General features: G+C 33.2%; 2 protein-coding genes and 1 pseudogene across 3 annotated transcripts; 1 reads left to right on the top strand and 2 right to left on the bottom strand.

Moving 5' to 3' along the window:
• Positions 1–1,297: 1,297 nt before the first annotated feature.
• On the bottom strand, positions 1,298–4,064 carry LOC133693788 (uncharacterized). Of its 2 annotated transcripts, none has more exons than XM_062115110.1 (5): positions 3,840–4,064; positions 3,669–3,695; positions 3,447–3,569; positions 2,880–3,129; positions 1,298–2,502 (listed from the first exon to the last, which is right to left on the bottom strand). In XM_062115110.1, the coding sequence occupies exons 1-5, from the start codon at positions 3,899–3,901 to the stop codon at positions 1,690–1,692; spliced, it is 1,275 nt and encodes a 424-aa protein (XP_061971094.1). In that variant the 5' UTR covers positions 3,902–4,064; the 3' UTR covers positions 1,298–1,689. The 2 variants fall into 2 exon arrangements, with proteins under 2 accessions (XP_061971094.1, XP_061971095.1); XM_062115111.1 differs by having other exon boundaries at positions 1,298–2,499; positions 3,840–4,062.
• A 4,487-nt stretch (positions 4,065–8,551) lies between these two features.
• Positions 8,552–10,985, bottom strand: LOC133693580 (uncharacterized). Its single transcript, XM_062114815.1, has 8 exons — positions 10,828–10,985; positions 10,642–10,729; positions 10,309–10,488; positions 10,028–10,210; positions 9,775–9,942; positions 9,529–9,683; positions 9,257–9,383; positions 8,552–8,782 (listed from the first exon to the last, which is right to left on the bottom strand). Exons 1-8 carry the CDS (start codon positions 10,869–10,871, stop codon positions 8,771–8,773), a joined length of 957 nt encoding a protein of 318 aa, XP_061970799.1. The 5' UTR covers positions 10,872–10,985; the 3' UTR covers positions 8,552–8,770.
• Positions 10,986–12,383: 1,398 nt separating this feature from the next.
• The window catches only part of LOC133694395 (protein SABRE-like), a 45,389-nt pseudogene continuing 33,641 nt past the window's right edge, over positions 12,384–24,131 (top strand).

Here is a 24,131-nt window from a genome sequence, read left to right as displayed (position 1 = left end):
AGAAACATATTAATAAAAATGAGGAAGCATAGGACAAACGAAGAGGAGGGAATATCAGTGGAGAACAAGAAGAAACAAAAGAGGAATAGAAAGCAGTCGACCAGTCTTCCTCCACCAACGTCTTTAGCCGCTGCCTTGTCAGGTAAGTCTTTCTTCCCTTGTTTTGCCAAATTAATTACCTTACTATTGTAGCATGCATGCGTGAGTTGTTCACGCATGCATGCAACAGTGGCCAGTCGGATCACTGGTTTGGACCAGTGACCCGACCCTTTTTTTTTAGTTTTGAGATTGGGCTACATAAATAAACAAAAAAATGATAAAAAAGAAAAAAATAGTTTTTGTTTCTTTTAATACAGAATTTTACGGATTTATTCACTGGTGTCAAAGTCAGGAATACTGCACTTTTTGGGTTGTGCAATATTTATCAACGCCAGAGTTGAAAATATTTGTAGTTGATTATTCACTGACGTTAGAGTCAGGAATATCCTAGGTGGACCATGAAAAGCGTAATACAACAAACTCTTAGCAATTTTAAGACAAAACCAGCAATGCAGCTTGCCTCAGGTAGGACGCTTAAGAGGTGATAATATCTTCCATTTCACGTAACCAGTCCCGTACCGTAGAATCTCTATTGACTAGTTAGGATTTCTAGTGACCATAATACTAGGTAGCGACTCCTTCAACAAGACCTTTTCCCCTAAAAGAACAAGATATCAGATATCTGTTCTTTTTCTAGAACCAGATAATTTTTTAACGAGTCGTCGCGATATCTAGGTATGACACATCCTTTCCCTTCCTTTTTTATTTTTTATTTTTAAAATCAAGACAAAACAAACCCTTCCACTCACTCCGCTCCATAAAAAGAAAGAAACAAATTATCCCCGTCAAAATAACAAGTTTATTGTGCATCGGAAAGTTTTATAACACACCTTGGTTGCTTCATTTCATTTTATAATTCCCAAGAAAGAAAAGAAAAGAAAAGGAGAGCATGATAATCTCGTTGGTTGTATATTGTTCTGCTATCAAGTGCAAAGTAGAGGTGGGGAAGTGGGCATCATAATTTACTTCTCTCTGATGTATTGTTGCTGTGAAGTTACATGGGAACTTCTTTGCCGGTATCAGGGCCAAGAATCACCACGAATCATGATATGCTCATCTTTGCCGCTTTTGCGCAAGCGTTCTTTTGTAAAGGAAAATGAAAGGGTCTTTTGTTTGCAAGTATACAAAACCAGATTTGTATTGGTCTGTGTGCTGGTTGGGACAGGAGCTCCAAATAAATCACGAACATCCCGGAATCTGAATAAACCAAGATTTCCTTTCAGAATAGAAATTGTCTTAATATCATGACCTACAGAGACCTGATGATGAGAGGTCATTGATCCTGCTGGTTGTTAGGGTACAATTACCAAATGAACATCACCGGACAAAAGAAAAAAACGCTGTTTCATTGCTAACCCAGCACAGAGAGCAGATCCAAGTTGACGATATATGTGTGTTAGATGCTCTTCATGTCACCGCTGCTTCTTGTTTCAACATCCACCATGTTCAACCTTGGCCTAACAATACACAGCTGTCCTATACTTGGCCTCTTTAGAACCATAATACTGCATTTACAGTCACAACCCTATGTTATGGAGTAATATCGTCTTCTATTCTAGTTGTATGAACAATGTCAGGTGGTGTCTGAAGTTACCGTCTACAATATACCATTCCTTCGGCATCATCCTTGATAATGTTGTTAAGGCTAGTAGGAAAATCAGCAGGCCACAAAACTACATCTCTCTCAACAACCATCTTTGCAAGATAATCAGCTGCTCTATTAGTTTCTCGCCATGAGTGAGAAACCTTGTACTTCTTGAACTTCTTTAAAAGAAGCCAGATCTGCTTCAAGCAAGCATCAGCCTTCCCACTGTAAGGCTGCTGCCTGTTAATGGTATTCACAACACTCAGTGAATCAGACTCAACCCAAACTACTTGAATGCGCAGATTCAAGGCAAGAACTAGACCTCTCCATATAGCCCACAATTCAACCAAGAATATATCATGTCCAGAAGCTTTAGATACAAAACCGCATATTGCGTTACCCTTGTAATCACGGAACAAGCCACCAATACCAGCATTCTCACTATCTATGGATCCATCGGTATTTAATTTAATCCATCCAAAATCTGGCCTTTTCCATTGACACCATCTAATTGATCTAGCAACAGGGCCTAGGAGGTCGCTCCATGTTTCAAGATTGGCCAGGTTCCCAAGAAAAACCATCCTAGGTTTTCTCTTTGCTGTAAGAAGAGACTTGGAAGTGTCCCTCGCCAGTTCTTCTGCACGTAGATTTTCTTCATTAGTCTCGTGTTCCTTCCCTTGAAAGTGTTTCTTCAAAAGAATTTCACTGGAAGTGCTGAACAGACAAAGAGCACAGCTCCACTCCTTTTGAACTTTCTTTGGACTTGTTGGCCCAGCAATTTCCTCCTCCACAATGTCATGATTGGGCTCGAATATCTGCTGGCAAAGACAACACATAGAAGCAGCTATTGAAACAAAAAGATAGAATGGCATCCTCATCCAGTTTAAGATAGCAATTTAGCACATTGCCCAAATTTAAGAGTGGAAAGGAGAAATGCGGTCAAATTAAGTCAAACATGCAAGCAAGATTGATAATAAACTGAAAATACAGCTCATATCAAGGCACAAGGTCATATGATGGCTAGGAAAAACCACTAAAGAAATGCATCTTGGCAAGCGGTTTCATATCAAGGCTCTATAAGTAAAAACTACTGGAATTATGTTTGGATTTGTAGGGTTAAACAATATATTATCCCTCCGTGTATTGCATGGCTGCTAGTGTTTCCATTACCACAATCATCAACTCATGGGCGTACCTGGAAAACGGATTTTTCCAATTCTTCATGCCCATCCCCGGTCATGTCTGTGTCAGCCACGTCAACAAAGTCGTTATGCATCGATGATGGGAAACAATTATTCCTCGGCAGGGATAAGTTGATCCATTTCATTGAGTTCTCAGATAAATAAGGTCTCACAAAGTACATGTAAATATAAGAAGCACCACCAAAATAAGGTATCACTAGCAAGACAGTTGCTACACCTTTCACATAGGGCCAGAATGGAAGCCTGTAGCGAAAATCACAGTCAATCAAAATGATTTGTCAATGAACACCTTATAGACGTATAGAAAAGAAATATTTCAAGCCCAGAAGCATGCAATGAGCTTCAAGGACAAGCAGCGGTCTCAAGCAATTTTTTATTTTTATCTCAAAGATAGAAGAATCATCTCAAAAGCAAAAAATAAGAAAATCCAAGTCAAATTCCCCAGGATGTGCCCTGACTAATTTGTATCCCGCCCGAGGGCTTCAGCCCTCCAAGCAATAAAAAGAAAACGTAAAGGTTAATTTAATTGTGAGAGAATAAATAACAAGGATTTAATTTACCATAATAAAAGCTTGGAAAGTGCCTGCTCCAATATTGTAAAAAGAGCAAATAAAACCCAGAAAGTAAGGCATTGCTGATTCTTGGAGCAGGAATCACTCTTCACCGCCAAAAATGAAGCATACCTGTAAACTCAAAAAAGAAAAAAAAGATGAAATGAAAAGTTGCTTAGAAAATTAAACAGAAGGAATGAAGAAGAAAATCAAGAGAGAATCTCAACTCACAAGGGACAGACGAGAGTAAACGAAGGCCTGCAAATTAAAAGGAAGGGAATCTTGAATTAACACACTGACAAAGTTAAAGATCGTGATAAGGAATGAACCATGAGAGATTTTGCATCAGATGACTAAAGCAACAAAATGGTTTGTTACAGGTAAAACAGAGAGATGAATTACCAGGAGAGAATGTAAAAGAAGCTTTCAAAAACTTTAAGGAGAAAAGTAGCTGTCCAAGCCATGTCTTCAACCTCTGTTCTCACTGGTGTCTTAATGGCGAAGATGGATGTCGGAGGTTTCGTGTATCAAGAAGGACTTTTAAAGTCAAGCAGGCACTAAACTATGTGGTAAAGTTGCAGTACGGGAGAAACTAGACTAACCAAATGCAAGAACATTGGCGTTGCTCTTATAAAATGTAAATAATAATTTCCAAATTGTTGATTCTTTTCTTGATTTATCGTTGTCTTACGGAGTACGCTACATCGTTCCCCCGCCCTGCGTCATGGGTTGGTTGATTTTTTCTTAATATCAAGAAAAATATACGGGATCAATTTAGATTAATTTTAAATAATTTTTTAATAAATGGATGATTAGAAGATGATAATTTTATATCAAATAAATTATAAAATATAATTTTAAATCAATTAAATATTAAATAAAAAAATTAAAAGATAAGAAAAAACAACTTAGAAAGCAAATCAAATAAATTATGAAGTCAAATTCCTAATAAATCCATTATTTAATGAAGAAATTGAAAGAAAAAAATCAATCTAAAAAAGACACATTAAAATAACATGAGTCTACCAAATTAACTTATAAAACTAATGATCCAAATCATAAAACTAAAATAACCTCATAGAAAATAAATTGAACCAAATAATAAAACTTATTTTTTAATCAACTCAATATTAAAGATGTTGAAGGATAGAACTAAAAAATTACCAATTAAAAAAATCATATTTTTTGTTGGGTTTCTGCTTCAAATGTTTTCTCGGTATTTTTAAAGATAAAAAAAATTTTAAGTCAACTAAGTTAACCTTTCAAACTCATGACATTAATCATGAGACTGAGATAATTATATAAAAAACAAACTGTAACAAATTATAAAACTCATTCTCTAATAAATCAATATTAAAAAATAAAATTTTAAAAAAAAACATAAACTAAAAAGAAATATTATTTATAAAATGATACACTGTAAAATCATCACTTCTTTTAATTTTTCTTAATAATTTTTTAAATAATAGTTTTGATATTATTCAACCCAATAGAACTGGATGCTTCTCTTACAAAAATATAACAAAGTATTGGCTAAATCATTCATTTGAAACATATCTTTACCAATTCATAAATAAATAAATAAAAGCTTTTTTATTATCAATTAAATATTTATATTTTCTATTCAGTCACTGAGATACAATTTTTCAATATTAAAATTTTATCATAGTCCATTGAGTGCTTTCTCTCTCTATATATGAATTGAGTATTCTTTTTCACTACATTTATTAATTTTTTTAATTTTATTTCTACTAGCATTATCACTCCCACCTTTTTATTAAAGATATATATTTTTTTTTGGATAAATAACGTGATCAAAGCCCAAATCTACAAAATCAAACGAGGAGACTAGCTCCCGTCATATCTGTATAGAGCAAACAAATAAGTTTCTTACGAGGAGATTATACTCGATTGATTGAAATAAAAGGTACAAATATTCGCTAAATTATACTTCATAATAGAAAAAAACTAATCATGGTGCTTGAACACAATACCTTCTTCTGATAAATTAATAAATAAGTCGTTAATCAAAATCCCATGTTAGATACCATATAAACCAATCAACATGAATTTCACTGTAATAATCTAATTTTTAAGTTTTTTAAATTTAATTTTTTTAAATTTTTTTTTTAAAAAAACTCACAACTTGTCGAGAACAGGTTGAGAAGGGTTTCAAATATACAGAGAAACCAAACTTGAATTTTGGATGAATTAGAAGCCCAATTGTACTTCATTATACCTAAAAGTAAAGGGATAAGGCATATTTAAGGTCAAATTAAATAATTATTGCATGAATTTATATAAAAATTAAGGATAGGAGCTTAATTAGATTTTTAATAGACCAATTTGATTTAATAATAGGTCCAATTAAAGTTTTAATTAAATTTAAGAATTAATTTGGGTCAAATTAAAATATTTAATTAGGTGTAAGGACTTAATTATATTTTTAATGAGTCAAATTAATTTTATTAGGATGGAAATTATATTTTAGTCCTTGATGTAACATCCAATTAGGTGCAATAAAATGATGAATTCACTTAGAACTTAGAATTTAGCCCATTTACTTTTGATTGTCATTTTATTTGCTTGATTATTTTCTGCAAATATTTTATTTATTGTTATTTATTTTTAGCTTTGTTCATTTTTTTCATGTTATTTAATTGCTGCATACACATGTATTTTATTATGAATGTTCACTAAATAAAGACTTGATTAGTTAATTTTTTTAAAATAAATAATATATGGATATTATTTAATAGGTAAATAATAATTTTTTTGTAAATAAGATTTTTGTGATTCCCCATAAATATAAAATTATACCTCTAATTTTTGATGAGGTTGTTTGTTATATAGAAAAACTATAAGTTATGAAATAGAAAGTTAACATTTAAGGCACAACAATCATTCTCTTTTAAATAAAAATTTAAAAGATTTCTTATAAATGATCATTGGAGGTTGGAATTTAAGGCACAACAATTATTCCCAAAAAATTTTTCTTATAAATTTAAGGCACAACAATATATTTATTTTTGTGAACGACTTGTGTGATTTGCGACAACTCAGCCTTTAAACAATGATTCAAAGCCAGAAAAAATCATATCTTCAGGTAATAAATCCCCAAGCAACTCTAGATTTGTCTAATATGATCCTAGAAACTCTTGAATAATTTTATTTTATTGTTTTCACTATGTGTATGATATTCATGATATTTAAAAACCCAACATTGCTAAGCTAAGATCTCTTGAGAAGTGCAAATAAATTTTTTTGAAATGTAATAATATAAATAAAAATAAATATATAAGACATGCTTGCTTAAACTAAGACACCATTTGGAAACGCGGTTTACACTATTTGAGAACGCGATGCAAACCGTGTTTCTAAAAATTAAAATTTTTTTTTTACTAAAATTTAATATGTTTTGTATGTTTTGGATTGTTTTGATGTGCTGATGTTAAAAATAATTTTTAAAAAATAATAAAAAAATTATTAGCATGCATTTCAATACAAAAAATTATTTTAAAAATAACCGCAATTACACTATAAAAAAAACTCTAAGCTTTAATAGCTGTAATTAGGACTGACGGCAACTCATCATTAATTCTCATAGACTTGAAAACTGCATGAGCCTATTTTACTTGAATAACATTTTCCACTTGTTGTGAAGTGAAACTGTCATAAGCATTTGTGTGTTCCATGCTCGACATTTCAAAGCAGCGGATCTAATGCCGATGAGATGCTATCTGGAGTTGAGTTCATGATGTGGCCAGCAACAGTAGTGATTACTATCTAGTACTGCTTTTTTAACAGTAGTTAAAGTTGCCGCATAAACAATTTGATATTTGCTTAACATTTTTTTTAAAAATAAATAATAAAAAAATTATAGCCAACCAAATTAACCCATCAAACCTACTTCTATATTATAAAAATAAAATAACATGTAAAAAAATATATTAATTAAAAATAACCCACAAGAACAAAAAAAAAAGGCAAACAAGATTTTTAAAAATGTGAGGAAAGTATTATTTAATACTATAATATTTTCCTACAAATAATAATTAATAGTGCCGGCTATGAACTTGAAACATACTTGAATTACATAATTTGCAAGTTTATAACTTAGAAATAGAGCTGGGTGTGGTTATAACCACACCAAGCACTATTTCTAAATTATAAAACTAGGATGATTTTAAAAAAATCAAACCAAAATAAATCATAACATTTAATTCTCAATCAAACATAATATTAAATAATAAAATTAAAAAAAAATTAATTAAAAAAAATTAAATCAACTGAACTAACATACCAAACTTTATTCGAGATTAAAATAACAAAACTCACAACCACCCTAATCATGAGACTAAAATATCCTCATAAAAAACAAACCAATACAAATTATGAAATTCAATTTTCATCTAACCTAATATTAAATGATAAAATTAAAAAAATATTTCAATTAAAAAAACACTGAAAACAACCTAAATTAACTCGAGTTAACCCTTTAAATACTATTAATGAGTCATAAAACCAGATTAACTTAATAAAAAACAAATAAAACAAACTATAAACTATAATTCTCAATTAATCCGACATTAAAAATATAAAATAAAAAAACTAAATAAAAAAAATCTTAACTAACCGGATTAAATCATCAAACCTCCCCATCTATACTGTGAGAATAAATCATGAGAATGAGAAAACATGTGAGGAGAGTACATTAATTGCAAAAGAAACCACAAGAAGAAAAAGAAAAGGAAAATGATTTTTTTTGGAATGTGGGAAAATTACTATTCAATGCAAAATATTTTCCCATATATTGTTAATGTTAATAATAATTAATAATTATTTAATAGTGCGGGCGAAGAACTTGAATTACATCATCTGCAGGTTCGTAACCAAACCAAGGACAACTTAGATCACAAAATTGTAGGTGGAGCACAAATGCATAATAAAATATTGAGCATCTCCAATAATAAAAGTTATTTAAGAAAGTTAAAAGGTAATTTTTTTTTTCTTATGAAAAAAAAAACATGAGAAAAGCCATTTATATTTTAATATATTTAATATTAATACTATTTGTTTTTTTTAGAAAAACTTAATTAATAAAAGATAAAATCTTTAAACAATCTATTTTAACATTGAAGCTGCAAAATCAGAAGACGAGACAAAAAAAAAAATTAGTTTTTGGCTCTCCCACTGGAGATGCCCTTGCAAGCAGAAACTACATTTCAATGAATTCACAAGTAGGCATCCTTTTAAGCCACGAATTTAAAATGCTGCTCTTGAATCCCTTTTGGCTTTTACGCATCAAGAGCTCAACTGATGATGCGTTGTCATTAATACGTCCTCTGCAACAAAATAATAAGTTATCCAAACAAGTCCACTGCAAATTAAAAAAAAAAAAAACCAGGACATCTAATTCACTTGAACATAAACTGAAAAGTTTGTACAGATAACATAAACAAATATACAAACATCATGATAGCATAGACAATCTATGGATTAAGTTATCCAAACTCTGATGAAAAAAAAAAAGGTTGAATATGATTATCTAGCTGGAGAAATCAGACCAAAAATACCAAACACATTTTTGTCATAAATTGGCATTCATGGTCGGCAGACAGCTAGAAGACGTGATCACATTCATTCTACGTGGTGAAATCAATATACCACAATTTCACTACAGAATTTGACTACTGTGAACTAGATCAAGCTTGGTATAAGCCACCAGAGAATCAGCATTGTTATCCAGCTGAGACAATAGATTGTCGTATATGGTAAAGAGCACAAGAAAATATTTCATAAAACACTGAATGATGTACCTTGCGCTTCTTTAGTTTTCCCATTGCACTGCTGCCATTACTGATGGTTGTTGTCTGCTCATTTGTATCATCATCCAAGGGTAAGGTTTTGATTTCATCATTGAATCCATCAGTCAAACCAAGCAACCTGGAACAATGAAAAGAGAATTCCATCAAGTCATGAAAAATATCAGGTTCAACTGGATAGTTAAATAAATTCAGCAGACCAAAATTAAAAAATAAATAACCCAAAAAATGGTAAGAAATAATCAATGTTGATCCATCGTGTATACCCATTTCTTGACTTCTTCAAATCCTTTTGCTTCCTTTTCTCCTTCTTGGTCAGAGGAACCCGTGTAAATAGCTCTTCTTCTTGTCGTGCTCGATCTTCAAACTGTTCCACATATCTCTGGGATTCCCAACTATCGAGTCCAGCATATTCTTTAACCTGATTTTACCACCATTGACAGGTGATCCAGTGAACTTGTGAATGTAGTCTTCAAGCTTACACAATACCAGAAAAACAGTAGACAACAAACCTCAGCGGGTCTATCCTCCATATCATCTATCAGTTCTTTCATAAAACCATGTTTAGCTTTTCGAAGAGTCTCTTTCTGCCTTCTCAGAGCATTTCTTTCCTGTTTTGACATCTTATCGTCCTCCATAATCATGGGGGCAATTTTGGGTGGTCGATAAACACCACCATTCTGCAGTATATAAACATGAACTTAGCAAACAAAAACCCTCAGATGTTTCAAAAACTAATAATAGATATATTTGTTAAGAACTGACCTGAGCCAGCATATCAGTTTTGCTTTCAAGCAAGTCTGGGTTTGGTCTATATTTCAAATTATCCTCTGGTTTCTTAGATGCCTTAGATTCGTTTTCGCTCACATCTACTTGATCTCTTGTAGAACCGGCATCCCTTATGAGCTTTTGAATTTGATATTCAAGTTTTTTATCAATCATCCGGATCTGTTAATAAGCATTAAAGTGAACACAGTAGTAAGAGCCACTTAACTGGTACACAGATAAGCTTAGAGGAAAAAAAATAAAATGAATGATATTCATACCTTCTCCAAAAACAACCTTATCTCCACAAGGCTACGAACTACAGGATGTTTCTCAATTGACAAACCTTTTGCCTTGCGTATCAAATAAAAAACCAGTGATTGGCAATAACTTAGTAGCAGTAAATGTTTAGCTTCAAGGTAGCTTATCCCTTCCGTAGTCGGAAAATTATTCGTTTTTACCTATTAAATGACAAAACAAGAATCGTAAAAGAAAGAAAGAAAGAAAGAAAGAAATAAACTGATTGCACGTTCTTTAAAAAAAAGTGAGTAAAATCTCAGTATCAAAAGCAAGAATTCGTTAAATTGGTTAGTTTAGAAGCTCTGCTTGCTTACCTTGGCAGTTAAGGCTTGAACTTTATTCCTCACTATATCCAATCCTTCTTTTATTTCTTTCAACACCGTAGCTAACTGTGGAGCTTCCCTGGTCAAAAACAAAAACAAAGAAAGAAATAGAACCCATAAATCATTAAACCCTAAATCAAATTATCATATTGAGAATCGAAAATCTCTAATACTCACTTTTCTTTGACTTGAATCTGTTCTTCTTTGGTAGCCGCCTCCATCTTTTCGTGATCAACAAAGACACAGGAGCTAGGGTTTTAGAGTTCCCCTTTGCGCTCTGAGGAAAAGGAAAAAAAAAACCAAGTTTTGCTCTTCTCTTGAGCACAGTGTCATATAAAATCTGGGTCACATAGTGGGGCTCTTACTGATACGGGCTCTGTTACTATCGGTCTGCTGTGCTATAATGGGCTTCTAAATTGAATTGGATAAATATTAAAATAATATTTTTAAATTTTAAATTTTTAAAAATTATTTTTAATATTAAAATTATTTTAACAATATAAAAATAATTAAAATAAAAGCATGAAAAAATGAAATTTATTTAAAATTTTATTTTTAATACAAAAGCATGAAAAAAATTTTAAAATATAAAAAGTAATTAATTTAAAAAAAAATAAAAATAAAAAACACTAACAGTCCGTTCCTCTATCTTCAGTCTTTAAAATCCTCTCCAATCAATCCAACCAGGAAGGGCACGTACGTTTGGCATAAAATCTCCATGAACGAGACGTTGTTCGTTTCCCTAGGGAAATCCCAGCTACAATAGTAATTATAGTAATTATTAGAGAATAATATAAATTATATTCTGATACCTTACTTAACAGTTTAAATTTTTAGGTGAGTAGATGAGATGATTTTTTAATATGGTATCAGAGTCTTGATGATCAAGTGATCAAGAGTTCGAATCTCATCATCCCCATTTATTTGATAAAAGTTAAGCATAAAATAAAATGAATCTGTACAAGTTTTAAGCTTAAAAAGCTTTCACTTGAGGAAATGTATTAGAAAATAATATAAATTATATCCTGAAATCTCAACTAATAGCTTAAATTTTTAAATAAGTCGGTTATTTCACATTACCATCACCTGATTAAAAACTTCAAATCAAACGGAAAAAGAAAATTTGAACTGGTCTCTATTTCTATTTCTGTGTGTGTGTAATCAGCGAGCGTCTCACGGATCGGATCGACACTTGTATAAATAAATAAAAAGAAAAAACGAACGCGACCAGCACGGGTTGCTACTTGTTATCAATTGACTCGCTAAATGGGAAAAAAGAAATGTGAAGAAATTTAGCTTTTCTAGGGTTTCGATTGTGATGCATTCGTGGTGGGTTGTGACATGAAATTATGGCGCAGAGAGATTGCTGTATTTGAATTTTATATTATTTGGATAAAGGTTTTGATGTCGAGAAATTACGAAAATGGCAGCCTCGCCTGTCAAGTCTCTCTTCGCTTTCTTGTTTCTTTCCATCACATTGTGGTTGCTCATCATGAATGTCTCCCGATTAAGATCGTTTTTATCGATATTTTATTTGATTGCGTCAAGGCTTGGATTGATGATCGCTGGCGTAAATGAATTGAAATGGTTGGTAATTCAGGCGCGTGAATGAATGTAGTTTATGGCAATGGAAGCAAGGAAGATTCCTCTGGCATGAATGACACTGATCAGAAAAAAGAACATCCCTAGAACTCCTAGCTAGTAGCTTGTCTGATGCAAATATACCATCCTCCATGACATGGGATTGTGTGATTCAAGGGCTTGATGTTCATATCTTGCTGCCATACAGATTGCAGTTGCGCGCCATTGATGATTCCATTGAGGATATGTTGCGGGGTTTGAAGCTTGTAACTGCTGCTAAAACTGCACTGATATTTCCCATGAAGAAAGAAGCCCAAAGCCCAAAAAGCCTAGTTCAACAAATTAAATTTGGAAGTGTAAAGTTTTGATATTGAGGAAGAGCCAAAGCAGGGTTGGCTCGATGAACACTATCGTCTGATGAAGAATGAGGCAACTGAGCTCGCTGTCAGGTTGAAATTCTTTGATGAATTTATTTCCAAACCTAACAATGGTCCTAAAGCTGGTGAAACAATTGATTCGAGTCAAGAAAGAAAGGTTTGTGTAATGGAGTTGAGATTGATCTCCAAAACCCTTCAAATATTCAGGAAATGCGAGAAGGTATAAACAATCATTTAGATTGTATTACCATGCATGTCAAAAGCTACTATATAACATCAGAAGGTTCAGGCGCCTGTGAGGAAGGATTTCAGGCTGGTTTCAAGCCCAGCACTGCTAGGGCTTCTCTTCTTTGTATTTCTGCTAGAGTTAAGAAGAGCTTGACAAGAATTGATGGTGGAGAAGCTGGGATGATAGAGGATCTAAAGAAACTTGATCCTATTTTCTCGACTTCATGGGAGTAATATTTTATTGTGTACAGGGACTCTGGCTGTTCGCTGTTCATTTAAGAAATTACACGTTTCCTTTTTTGCTGCTACTTCTGGTAAATGTGAAGGCTGGATTGTGCTGGTACAGCAGGTAACATTCGAAGCTGCTTTCCACACCCTTCTTCTCCTTCCTCCCTACTCCATTATGCTTCAAGTTTTCTTCTCGATCGAGTCCATGCTCGTTTACCTTGACTAGCTTTTCTCCATTACCATATTGAAAGAAAATTGGAAATGAAATTGACTAGCAATCACTCATTTGTGTCATGCCACGAGTTTCAATTCTAAAAATGAGATTCATCACAATACTGAGCAGATGGCTGGCTTTCCCATCTCAACTTGTACGTTTTCTTTAAGTTTAGTTGGTTGCCATAGTTGAGATTAGATAGATTAGCTGTCCTGCTGAAGTGACAGTACCAAACCAAAAAAATTGTGATGTGTGTTGACAAATAACTACTCTTAAAAGAGGTCCAGTTATTTAAACGTACGTGGATAGAAAAATGTCATGCTTTGGAGACAGGCTATTCCTTTAACTAAAATACCCCTGGAATTAACTGTAACTGGTTCGAGGGCATCATCCAGCAATCTAACCTACAATGATACTGATAAGCCAAGAAGGTCTCAACTAGTGCCTATCAAGAATCCCAGGTACACAGAGTTATGAAAATCTAATGGAGTGGAATTAGTCACTGTGGTATCCTGTGCACACACAAGAAGATGAAGTCAAGTATGATTTGTTGTGTTTGAATAAAAGCTATTAGGAGGAATCAATTGCTAGAGTCCTGATTTTATATAATTGTGCTAGTATTTTCAGGAAGAACCTGTTATTCATTAATGTATTTAAACTCTGGAATTACAGAGAAGGATAATTTGTTATTAATAACAAATACATGTGGTATATTCTCACCCAAAAAAATATATTCTATTTGCTAATACTAACAACAAAAAAATATATTCTATTTGCTTAATACTAACAACTTTGATTAGAACCTATTAATTGGTATATAGCTGGTACACAATAGCAACCAACAACGAATGAATTGAAAATCTTGAAGTGTGGCTTGGAAGATTTCAGGATGGTATGAGTCCAATGGAGCTTAGCATTGTTGGTAGGTTCCACCAAATAGAAAGCACCATTAACAAGCTAACAAAAGCTTTACTATCAAACAAAGAAGGGTCCAGCAACAACACCAATGATCGTAGCGAACAAACTTGTCATAATAAAGAAAAATTCATGGAGAAAATAGAAAGGGGAAGACAAATGTTCTCATCCAAATTGGCAAAACTCTAGTTTCCAATATACTCGGGGAATGACCCCATGAATGGTTCAACAGAGTAAATCAATTCTTTGAGTACCAAAACACTACTGAAGTATAAAAGGTATCATTAGCATCTTTCCATATCCAAGTCAAAGCAAACCAGTGGTGGCAATGATTGCGACGTGCTTACAAAGAAGATGATAGGGAAGTGACGTGGGCAATTTTTTAGGAAGAATTATGGGCATGATTTGGACTGACAGAGCATGAAGATTTTGATGAAGCTCTATCAAAGGTGAAATAATGGAGCTCATTATGTGACTATCAAATAGAATTTGAGAGACTAGGGAATCGAGTGCAAAGGTGGACCCAAAAGGCATTAGTGGGGACATTTATGGGAGGCCTAAAACCAGAAATTGCAGAAGGAATAAGGATGTTCAAACCCAAATCATTGAATGAGGCAATAAGTCTAGCATGAATGCGGAATGATCAATTAACTTGCCAGCGAGGAATCATAAAGCCATTACCTTTCAATCATAATCAAATTACTATCGCTTCTCCAATAAAAACACCAGCCGCCATGCTCATGAAACATCTTGCTTGGGATGAAATGCAAAAAAAAACGAGCTTAAGGCCTCTACTTTAATTGTGATGAAAAATTCACTCTAGGCCATAAGTGTTGGAGGCCCTAGCTCTTGTTACTAGAAGGGGATTATGATTTGAGCATGGTAGATGACGAGGACCCCATAGTTGATGAACCTGAAACATCACTATATTCTCTCTTACTCTTTATGCCTTACCACTAATCTGGTTGGACTTGGTTTTAGGAGTTCAATGGTTAGAGCAATTGGAGATCGTGACTTGTGAATGGAAAAAAATGACCATGGTGTTCCGATGGAATAATCAAGTCTAGAAGCTACAAGGGATGGATGCTTAACCCATTTAATTCGCATCTCTAAAGGATGTCTCAAAGGAATTATGCTAGGGCAAATTCATTTTGGTATTTGTTTGCAAATCGAAGCTGAGTTGCCAGTAAAAAAGGTTGAGTCAGAAATGCAGCAGTTGTTGAAAGTTTTTAAAGATATTTTTCAAGAGCCAGAACAATTACCTCTAGTAAGAGAGATTAACCACCCCCATCATTCTTAAAAAAGGAATTGAGCCTGTCAATGTGAAACCCTATAGGTATGCCTATTTTCAAAAAGATGAAAACGAAAACAAGTCCAAGACATATTAAAATTAGAACTTATAAGATCAAGCACTAGCTCTTTTTAATCTCCTGTCTTGTTAGTTAAAAAAAAGATGGCACATGACATTTCTACACTGCCTATAGAGCCCTTAATATTGTAACCATTAAAGACTGATTTTTTATCCCTACTATAGATGATATGTTAGATGAACTATATAGGGCAATTTTTTTTACTAAACTAGATTTGATTGCTAATTACCATTAGGTTAGGGTATATCCACCCGATATTCATAAAAATTGCATTTCGTACTCATAATGGTCATTATGAATATTTAGTCATGCCCTTTAGTCGAATGCTCCTTTCACTTTTCAAACCATTATGAATTCCATATTTTGCCTCTATCTTCGCAAATTTGTATTAGTATTCTTTGATGACATCTTGATTTATAATCTCAATTAGACCATGTATCTTGAACATGTTTGCAAGGCTTTTGAAATTTTAAGGCAGCACCAATTTTTTGTTAAATTGAAGAAATGTGCATTTGATCAACATGAATTTGAGTAATTGGGTGATATTATTACTCTTAAAGGAGTAACGCGGGACCAGGAAAAATAAAAGCAATTTTAAATTGGCCAAGGCCAACTAATATCTCTGAATTACGTGGATTTCTAGGCCTTACAGGTTACTATAAGAAATTTATCCATGATTATAGGATTCTAGCTCGACCACTTACAACTCTATGAAGAAAAGGACAATTCAGCTAGAACGATGAAGCAGAAACAACCTTTGAAGGCCTTTAAAAAGCCATGACTTCCACACCAACACTTGCAACACCTAACTTTGATTAGCCTTTTGTTATTGGGTCTAATTAATGCTTTCAGGGATGGAATTTGTGCGGTTCTAACTCAACAGGGAAGGCTTATAGCCTTCATGAGCCAAACTTTAAGGCTGGCAAAAATAACTTGGTCAATACATGCAAGAGAAATGTTGGACATTGTTGTAGCTTTCCAAACTTGGAGGTCATACTTGTTGGGCCGCAAATTCTTAATCCAAACAGATCAGCAAAATCTGAAATATCTATTGGAGCAGCACATCACTACTCCAGAACAATAAAAATAAGTGTCAAAGTTATTGAGGTATGAGTATAAGATAGTGTACAAGCCTAGCAAGGAAAACTCAGTTGCAGATGCTCTCTCACCTTAAAACTTTATATGTCCCACAAACTCAGGCTTGGAATAAGATCAAAGAAGAGGTTGTTTCTCATCTTTGCATGCAGAAAATTGGCAAGATGGCAACTGAGAACCCGAACAACCTCTATACATGGCGAAATGGGCTAGTTCCTTCAAGAACTGAGTGGTGGTACCTCCCAATTCCAACATCATTCAACAAATAGTGCGAGAATTCCATGGATCACAACTTGGAGCCATTTAGGGGTGCTTCACACTTACAAGAATCCCAGGTTCATAAAGGTATATATGAAGATCTAATAGAGTGGAATTAGTCACTATGTAGTATCCTACGCATATACAAAAAGGAGGAGTCAAGTCTGTTTTGTTATGTTTGAATAAATGCCAGCTATTTAATAGGAATAAGTTGCTAGAATCCTGATTCCATGTAGTTGTGCTAGTATTTTTAAGAAGAGTATCTTATTCATTAATGTATTTAAACTTGGAATTATGTAAAGAAGAACAATTCATTATTAATAACAAATACATGTGGTATATTCTCACCCATAAAAAAAAATTCTATTTACATAATGCTAATAGCTTTGACTGGGACCTGTCGGATATATAATAGAGTTTGGAAGGAAAAACTTCTGTGATTCATGAATTTCAGGATATCCCTTAAACAGCATTTCCGACTGATCATATGTCTGCGTGAATAACTTATTTGCTAAGATAGATCACAGATTATGACCAGAATATTTCGTTTAGGGCCTTGTGCCACTTTTTATTCAGTTATTTGGATCATTAGCTGCTGCTCTCTTTTTCTTGAAACAATGACATCCCAGCACTCTTCATAGTATTTACTTGAAACATTCTTACGAAAAGAGTTAAAATTCTATGGTACAGGCTTTGTTTTGCTGCTTACGGTATTTGAAAATGGAAGGGACTAATAAGTCGGTGACATGGATTTTCCCAAATGCTGGAGGTGTATATATTGCTGGACGTAGAAGTGCGGCGGTAATATTGTTCTTCCTGTTAGAGAATAATATAAATCATATCCTGTGACCTCACCAAAAGTTTAAGCTTTTTGGTTGAATTGGTTCTTTTATATGGTATCAGAGTTTTGATAACCAAACGGTCACGAGTTCGAATCTTATGATCCCCATTTATTTGATAAAAATTAAGTACAAGGTAATGTGGACCTGTGCAAGTTTCAAGTCCAAAGAGTTTTCACTTGAGGGGGTGTGTTAAAGAATAATATAAATCATATCCCAAGACCTCACAAAAAACTTAAGCTTTTCCGTTGAATTGGTTCTCTTACACTCCCACTGCCATTTACATGATCACTGGCTAAACGTCCTATTATTTAATGAATTAAACACAAGAACTGGTATCTGTTTTTATTTATTTGCATTTCTATTCATCAGTGATATTAGGTCTTGATTATAACTTTTCTCCATTGAATCAGGCAACAAGTTTTCAGCCCCGAATTTACCAAGGTGTCTCTTTATAGGGAGATGGAGAAAGGTGTGCATGCTCCGTTCTGCTAGCGGCACAACTCCTCCAGTTAAATCGTACTTTGATTTACCTTTACAATTTCAAAAAGGAGAAGTGTCATTTGGAGTGGGTTATGAACCATCCTTTTTCTGATGTAGTAAGCTATGCTTTTTTCTGTGGCTCTTCGTAGAGCTAATCTTAGTGTTAGGAACTCTGGTGCTCCACAAGTTCAACCACCAAAAAAGGAGCGTAGCTTACCATGGTGGGATGGAGCGAGAAACTACTTTCATGGAAATATCACCTTATTCTTTTCTGAAACTAGATGGCACGTTCTTGCAACAAGTGACCCTTACGAAAAGCTTGATCAACTTCACTTTGTATCTGGTTTGATGGAGATCCAGCAATCAGATGGTCGTGTTTATGTGTCTGCACAGGATTTTAAGATTTTAATAAGCAGTTTGGAGAAACTGGCAAGCAGCTGTGGCTTAAAACTTCCTTCTGGTGCTTTACTCGAAGCCCCAGTCTTTACTCTTGAAGTCACAATGGAATGGGAATGTGATTCTGGAACTCCACTGAATCATTATTTGTTTGCACTTCCAATTGAAGGGAAGCTTCATGAAAAAGTTTTTGATCTCTTCAGGTCTACATCTCTGTCCCTCCGATGGAATTTCTCTTTTAGGCCCGACATTGAATGTTGGTGCTCATGATTTAACGTGGTTAATTAAGTTCTGGAACATAAACTATCTTCCTCCACACATAGTACGCTCCGTCTCTCGGTGGCCTCGCTTTGGAATCACAAGAGCTACCAGATCGGGACAATTGTCATCTGACAAGGTGATGACAGAATTTTTTCTTCCCATTGATGTTACACTTATCTGTATAAAACACGTAACTTTAGATGTTGATGATCCAGCAAAAGGACTAACATTTAATATGACAAAGAAGAAATATGAACTCTGTTATAGTCGGGGCAAGCAAAAGTACATCTTTGAATGCAATCGTGATCCTCTTGATATTGTTTACCAAGGTCTTAACCTTTACATGCCCAAGGCTATCTTAGATAGAGGGACTCTCACTACTAAAAAAAGGGGGTATTAGCATCTGAATTTAGCAACGGATAATTACGTTGCTAAATTCAGTAACGGATTTGCAACGAATTATACATATATTATTTTTTTAATATTAGCAACGGAATTTAGCAACGGATTATCCGTTGCAAAATTTACGTTGAATTTAGCAACGGATTTTCCGTTGCTAATTAAAAAAATAATTATTTAAATTTTAATATAAAACCAAAATTACGAACACCGTTGATTACATTTACAAGGATTAAATCTCAACCGTCTATTTTTTGCTAGCTTTGTAAATTAACACCAGCTCTCCCCCCACACCATTCATGTTTACAGAGACGAAATGAACAAAACCAACAGATGAAAATTAATGATCTTCCACTCTTCCAGTCTCCTTCGTCCCTAACAACATTGATCCATAACTGTAGAAAAATCAACCTCTCTTCATCGATTTGATTTTCCTTTATCCCAAACATTTCATCTTCTTCGCGTCTTCAGCAACCCTAATTTCTTTTCTTCATCTTCTTCTCCTTCATCCGAACAAAATCGAACCAGACCCATCATAATCACCATCGAACATGCTGATTTAAGGTATCTCCTTGTAAACGGGTTGGGTGTTTCACGGTTTTCTTCAATAATTCAGGTAAGTAATTAAGGGTTTTTGTTTTTGTTTGTTGCAATTTATCTTGCACTAAAAATTTTTCACCTAACTTTCTCAATCCAGGTTTCTTGCTGTCCCTGTAGAACGATCTCGGTCACTTGTAACTCAAGAACACAAGTAACTTTTTTTTTTCAATACTTTGAATAATAGTTTTAGGCTATTAATTTGATAATATAGGGGTTTATGAAATGTTTAATTATGCATGTGTAATTGAAAATTTATCAAAACCCCCAATTTAATTTTTAGGGTTACGGTTCATAAATTTTTTGATGTCCCAGCAGTTGAGCTATAATCATTTTTGCTTCCCTTTGGTTTCTTTTTGCCAGTAGATAGTTGTTTTCCCCCATGAGATACCTTCATATCATCGTGTAAGTGGGATGCATTTTTATGTTCAAATTACTGTTTTGTAAGATCCAATGTTATATCTCCACATTTTCTCATCTCCTCGGGCATATAATTGTCTTTAAACAAAGCAAGGCTTTTTGGCTAAATAACTCCTTCTTTGCCCCACTGAAATTGGCTTTGAATATTATACCCTGTTGTAACTTGCTACCCTGTTGCTTCAACTTTTTACATTGTAATGCTCTACTTCTATAATTTTGAAGTGTTATAGCAGCATATGGATGTTGTTAAAATCTAGAGAGTCTAGCAACTGGTTAACATGTGATGCATTTTCTTCTTCTGTAGCAGTCTAAGTGTTTCTTTTTTTTTTCTTGCTGTGATTTGATTGAGCATGCTTGCAGAGTTTTAGTGCTGCCTTTTAGTCATAGCCAATCCAACTTACTAGGATGTGGTGGTTGCTGATTCGTGTAGATATTATTTCAAAATATGCAATTATTAGTTTTAGTTGCAAAACTTATACGTACTTATTTTCCTTGACAAAATTCAAATTTTACGATCCTATTCATATTTGTAATATCATATCATTTTCTGGAATAATCCACCTTTTATTTTGTTGTGTTATGCAGGAGAAACCTCAACTATTTCAGTTTGTTCCAAATTAAAAGCAGGTACCATTTATTCAGACCACATTGTATTAACAAAGTTGTATTTATTGTGATAGATTCATAATGCTGTTTATCTGATTTATGCTCTCACAGGTCAAGGCAGCACACCAACTTCTCAAGACTATTCCACATAGCTATGGGAGCAGGAGGGTTGATGGAGTTCCTGTTTTCAGCAAACAAAATTCAGATATTGCAATAGCTACCAAAGACGGGATTAAGTGGTGTGTATTGATTCTCTTGTATCAAAATTTAAATATGCATCTTTAAATTTTCAGGGTATAGGACTGTTTTTTTTCTTTCCTTATTCAATTCAGAAAAAAAAATTGTTATGAGAAGACAATTGCCATGAAAATATGAAAACTAAACAGTACTTTAACTTGGATATTCTTTCTGTTTTTCATAATTTAACTTAGATTTGTTTTAAAGACTAGCAATTGATAAAGCTGGATGGATACTGTTTATGTTTTTTATTTTTCCAGCAATATGAATGGCTTATTGGATCACAATATAAATCAATAGAGTTGGCTAAGTCTGATTGGGTTGCAACAAGGAAATCTGCACCTTGGGCCATTGATTATTGGGGCTTTGGTAAGTCAATTTTGCTCCATTTTTTGATGGTTGCTTAATTAGATTATGCTTAATTTGTCTACTGGGCATGCCTATTGTAATCTTTTCAATTAATTGAAACTCTGCTTTTCATTGGGATAAGATTATTCATATTTAAATTTATTGTCCTTGTAGATCCTAGTTTTGGAGGTTTATGTGAACATGATGCTGGGATTATATTCAATTAACTTTTCTGGGCATAGTACTGTCTTTTTTATTTCTGCTTTTACATATTGATTCCTGAAGTTCATGTTTTTGGTATTTTTCCTCTTAAGAAGAATAAGAATAAGCCTCGGTCTTCTTTATTTAATTTGAAAACCATGAAAGCATTTAGAGGCCCAAATCCCATTTTGATTATTTGGTTAGACAATATAAATCAATGACAACGTAGTTTAGAACTTTGGGTGGGTAGTTCAAAAAATAATAATTAATGCTTTTTACAATAAGCTGTGGGGGGGGGGACATTACAAGAGTAAAAAGAATGGGGTAAGAGGTGATAATGACATATTTAAGGGTGGAATCTTATGGGGAACATTACAAGAGTAAGTTGTGTATTCTTAATGAATTTTGTGTTGTGAGGTTGCTTGATTTTTGTTAAAAAAAAACATAACATGATATATTCGGGATTATTTTTTTCTTTACTTTGATTTCCAGCAATAAAATCTACCTGGAAAGGAGCTTTCTAATCTATTAGAATTACTTAGAACTTTGATTTCTGATATGCAGATTGTGTAAAAATGGCAAGGGTGACTAGGGTTTTGGTTTGAAATTGGGATTGCTATGTTGGTAATTTTATTATTGTATTAATTTAGAATGCAAAGTGTAATTTTTAAAGAACTAGAAGCAAAATGAAAAAAAAAATAAATTATAAAAAGTATTTTGTAATTATCTAGCAACATTTTAATTATTTAAAAAATCCTTTAATCAAGCTGCGCTCCTAAAAAACCAACAGAATTGGTGATAAAGATAGCAGATACTTGTTTAATCATTAGGCCAATATTCATAATTATTGAAGGTTAAAATCTATATTTTTTACTGACCTTACAAGGGAAAATTATTGACATGTCTGTTGATGATTGGCTAGTTAGCTAAGTTAATAATTAGTGATTACACAATCAATGCGTGATCAGGGCTTTCAATTTTCATGGTAGTAAGAATTACTTTTTTTTTTCCTTCGTTATTTTGCCCCCTCTGTGTTGAATGTGCACCTTCATAGCTCATAAATATGGTAAATAATTATCCAACCACCATACCAATGACTACAACTAAGGAATATTGATTCAGACGTCCTTCTTGGTACATTTTTAAAAAATGAATTTAAAATAGAAGTTATTGCTTTCATCAACCATGCACTAAAATTGTATGATTTCCATGATTTACAACATTCCATGACATCTGACTACCACTGATTCAATCATTGAACTTGATGTTTATAACTCACGTGAATTAAATTTCAAATCAATTGGAATGTCCTAATTTGTAAAATTTTGCACACATATAAACTATAATTCATTTGACAAGCTACAAAGTTAAAAGGTTTACTGGTCATGGATGGATGGACCTGAAATTGAAATGAAATAAATTTTACAATCACTTGGAAAACTTGAATTATTTATGTGTTTTTCAGTGGTGAAAGACTTGTTAGTTTTCCCAATGATCCTTGACAAACTCATGCTGACACATGCAGTGATGCACACACACATAATAGAAGAAAGTTACAACTACACATCTAAATACACAAAACTTACCTTTCGAGTGGGCCTCTTGTCTGGATGTCTTTTAAATTTAAGCTGGTTGTAATCGAGCCAATTTTGAAGTCTATCTCTTTTTCTCACAAGCTTTGCAAATTTGTTTGCATTATAGACGGCCTGAAAAGAAAATTCAAATTCTCTTCAATAAATTATAAGGCTAAGAAAACATTAAGCACATCAATCATGCGTATACCATCCTTCCATAAAATCCATGCAAAGATTATTTTCATTTTAATTAAATTACTGTGAAAATAGTCGAAAAATTAATCAAGAAAACTCGCAATCATGCATATATCATTCAAACATAAAATCCATAAGAAAACCATTTTCACATAACCAAATTAAAATTACAGAAAAAAGAAAAGATAAATTAGTCAAGATAAATCGCAATAAAACTATAATACCTGCTGACAAAGATAAGTATTTGGATGGTTTGTTTGAAAAAATTGTTCCACTGTGTCTAATACTGACCAGCCAGAAACATGTGGGACATTCCTCACCATTACCTGTAAAAGATAATAAGTTTATGAGAAGAATACCAGCTTTATCCTTTAATTTACTCATGAGATGCTTCTACTTCTTTTCTTTCTTGATCATGTCTCTTCAAATGTCAAATAAACCAAAAAAATAACAAGAAGCAAGCCTTCTAAAAAACAGAACTAAGCATGTAGTTAGATCATCATATAAACTATTTTCTTTGTAAAGCATGAAACAAATCCATATTCAGCGACAAATTAAAAAATATATATAAAAAATGTTTAATTAAATGATAAAAATATAGATAAAAATATGTTTAATTAAAAAAAATGAAAAAACACATAAAAATATATATATATATA

Source organism: Populus nigra, chromosome 5 (genome assembly GCF_951802175.1).
Source record: "Populus nigra chromosome 5, ddPopNigr1.1, whole genome shotgun sequence".
Lineage (NCBI taxonomy): Eukaryota > Viridiplantae > Streptophyta > Magnoliopsida > Malpighiales > Salicaceae > Populus > Populus nigra.
Note: the sequence above shows the minus strand (reverse complement) of the source record. Positions and strands in the feature narration are given on the sequence as shown.

Bases quoted from the DNA above. Each gene is read 5' to 3' on its own strand.
- LOC133693788 (XM_062115110.1), bottom strand. From the start codon at position 3,901: ATGGCTTGGACAGCTACTTTTCTCCTTAAAGTTTTTGAAAGCTTCTTT. The intron at 3,570-3,668 runs GTGAGTTGAGAT...TTGAGTTTACAG, and splicing joins TTTACTCTCGTCTGTCCCTT to GTATGCTTCATTTTTGGCGG. The intron at 3,130-3,446 runs GTAAATTAAATC...TTTTCGCTACAG, and splicing joins CTTTCCAAGCTTTTATTATG to GCTTCCATTCTGGCCCTATG.
- LOC133693580 (XM_062114815.1), bottom strand. From the start codon at position 10,871: ATGGAGGCGGCTACCAAAGAAGAACAGATTCAAGTCAAAGAAAA. The intron at 10,730-10,827 runs GTGAGTATTAGA...GTTTTTGACCAG, and splicing joins CAGATTCAAGTCAAAGAAAA to GGAAGCTCCACAGTTAGCTA. The intron at 9,684-9,774 runs GTTTGTTGTCTA...TGGTAAAATCAG, and splicing joins TGGAGGATAGACCCGCTGAG to GTTAAAGAATATGCTGGACT.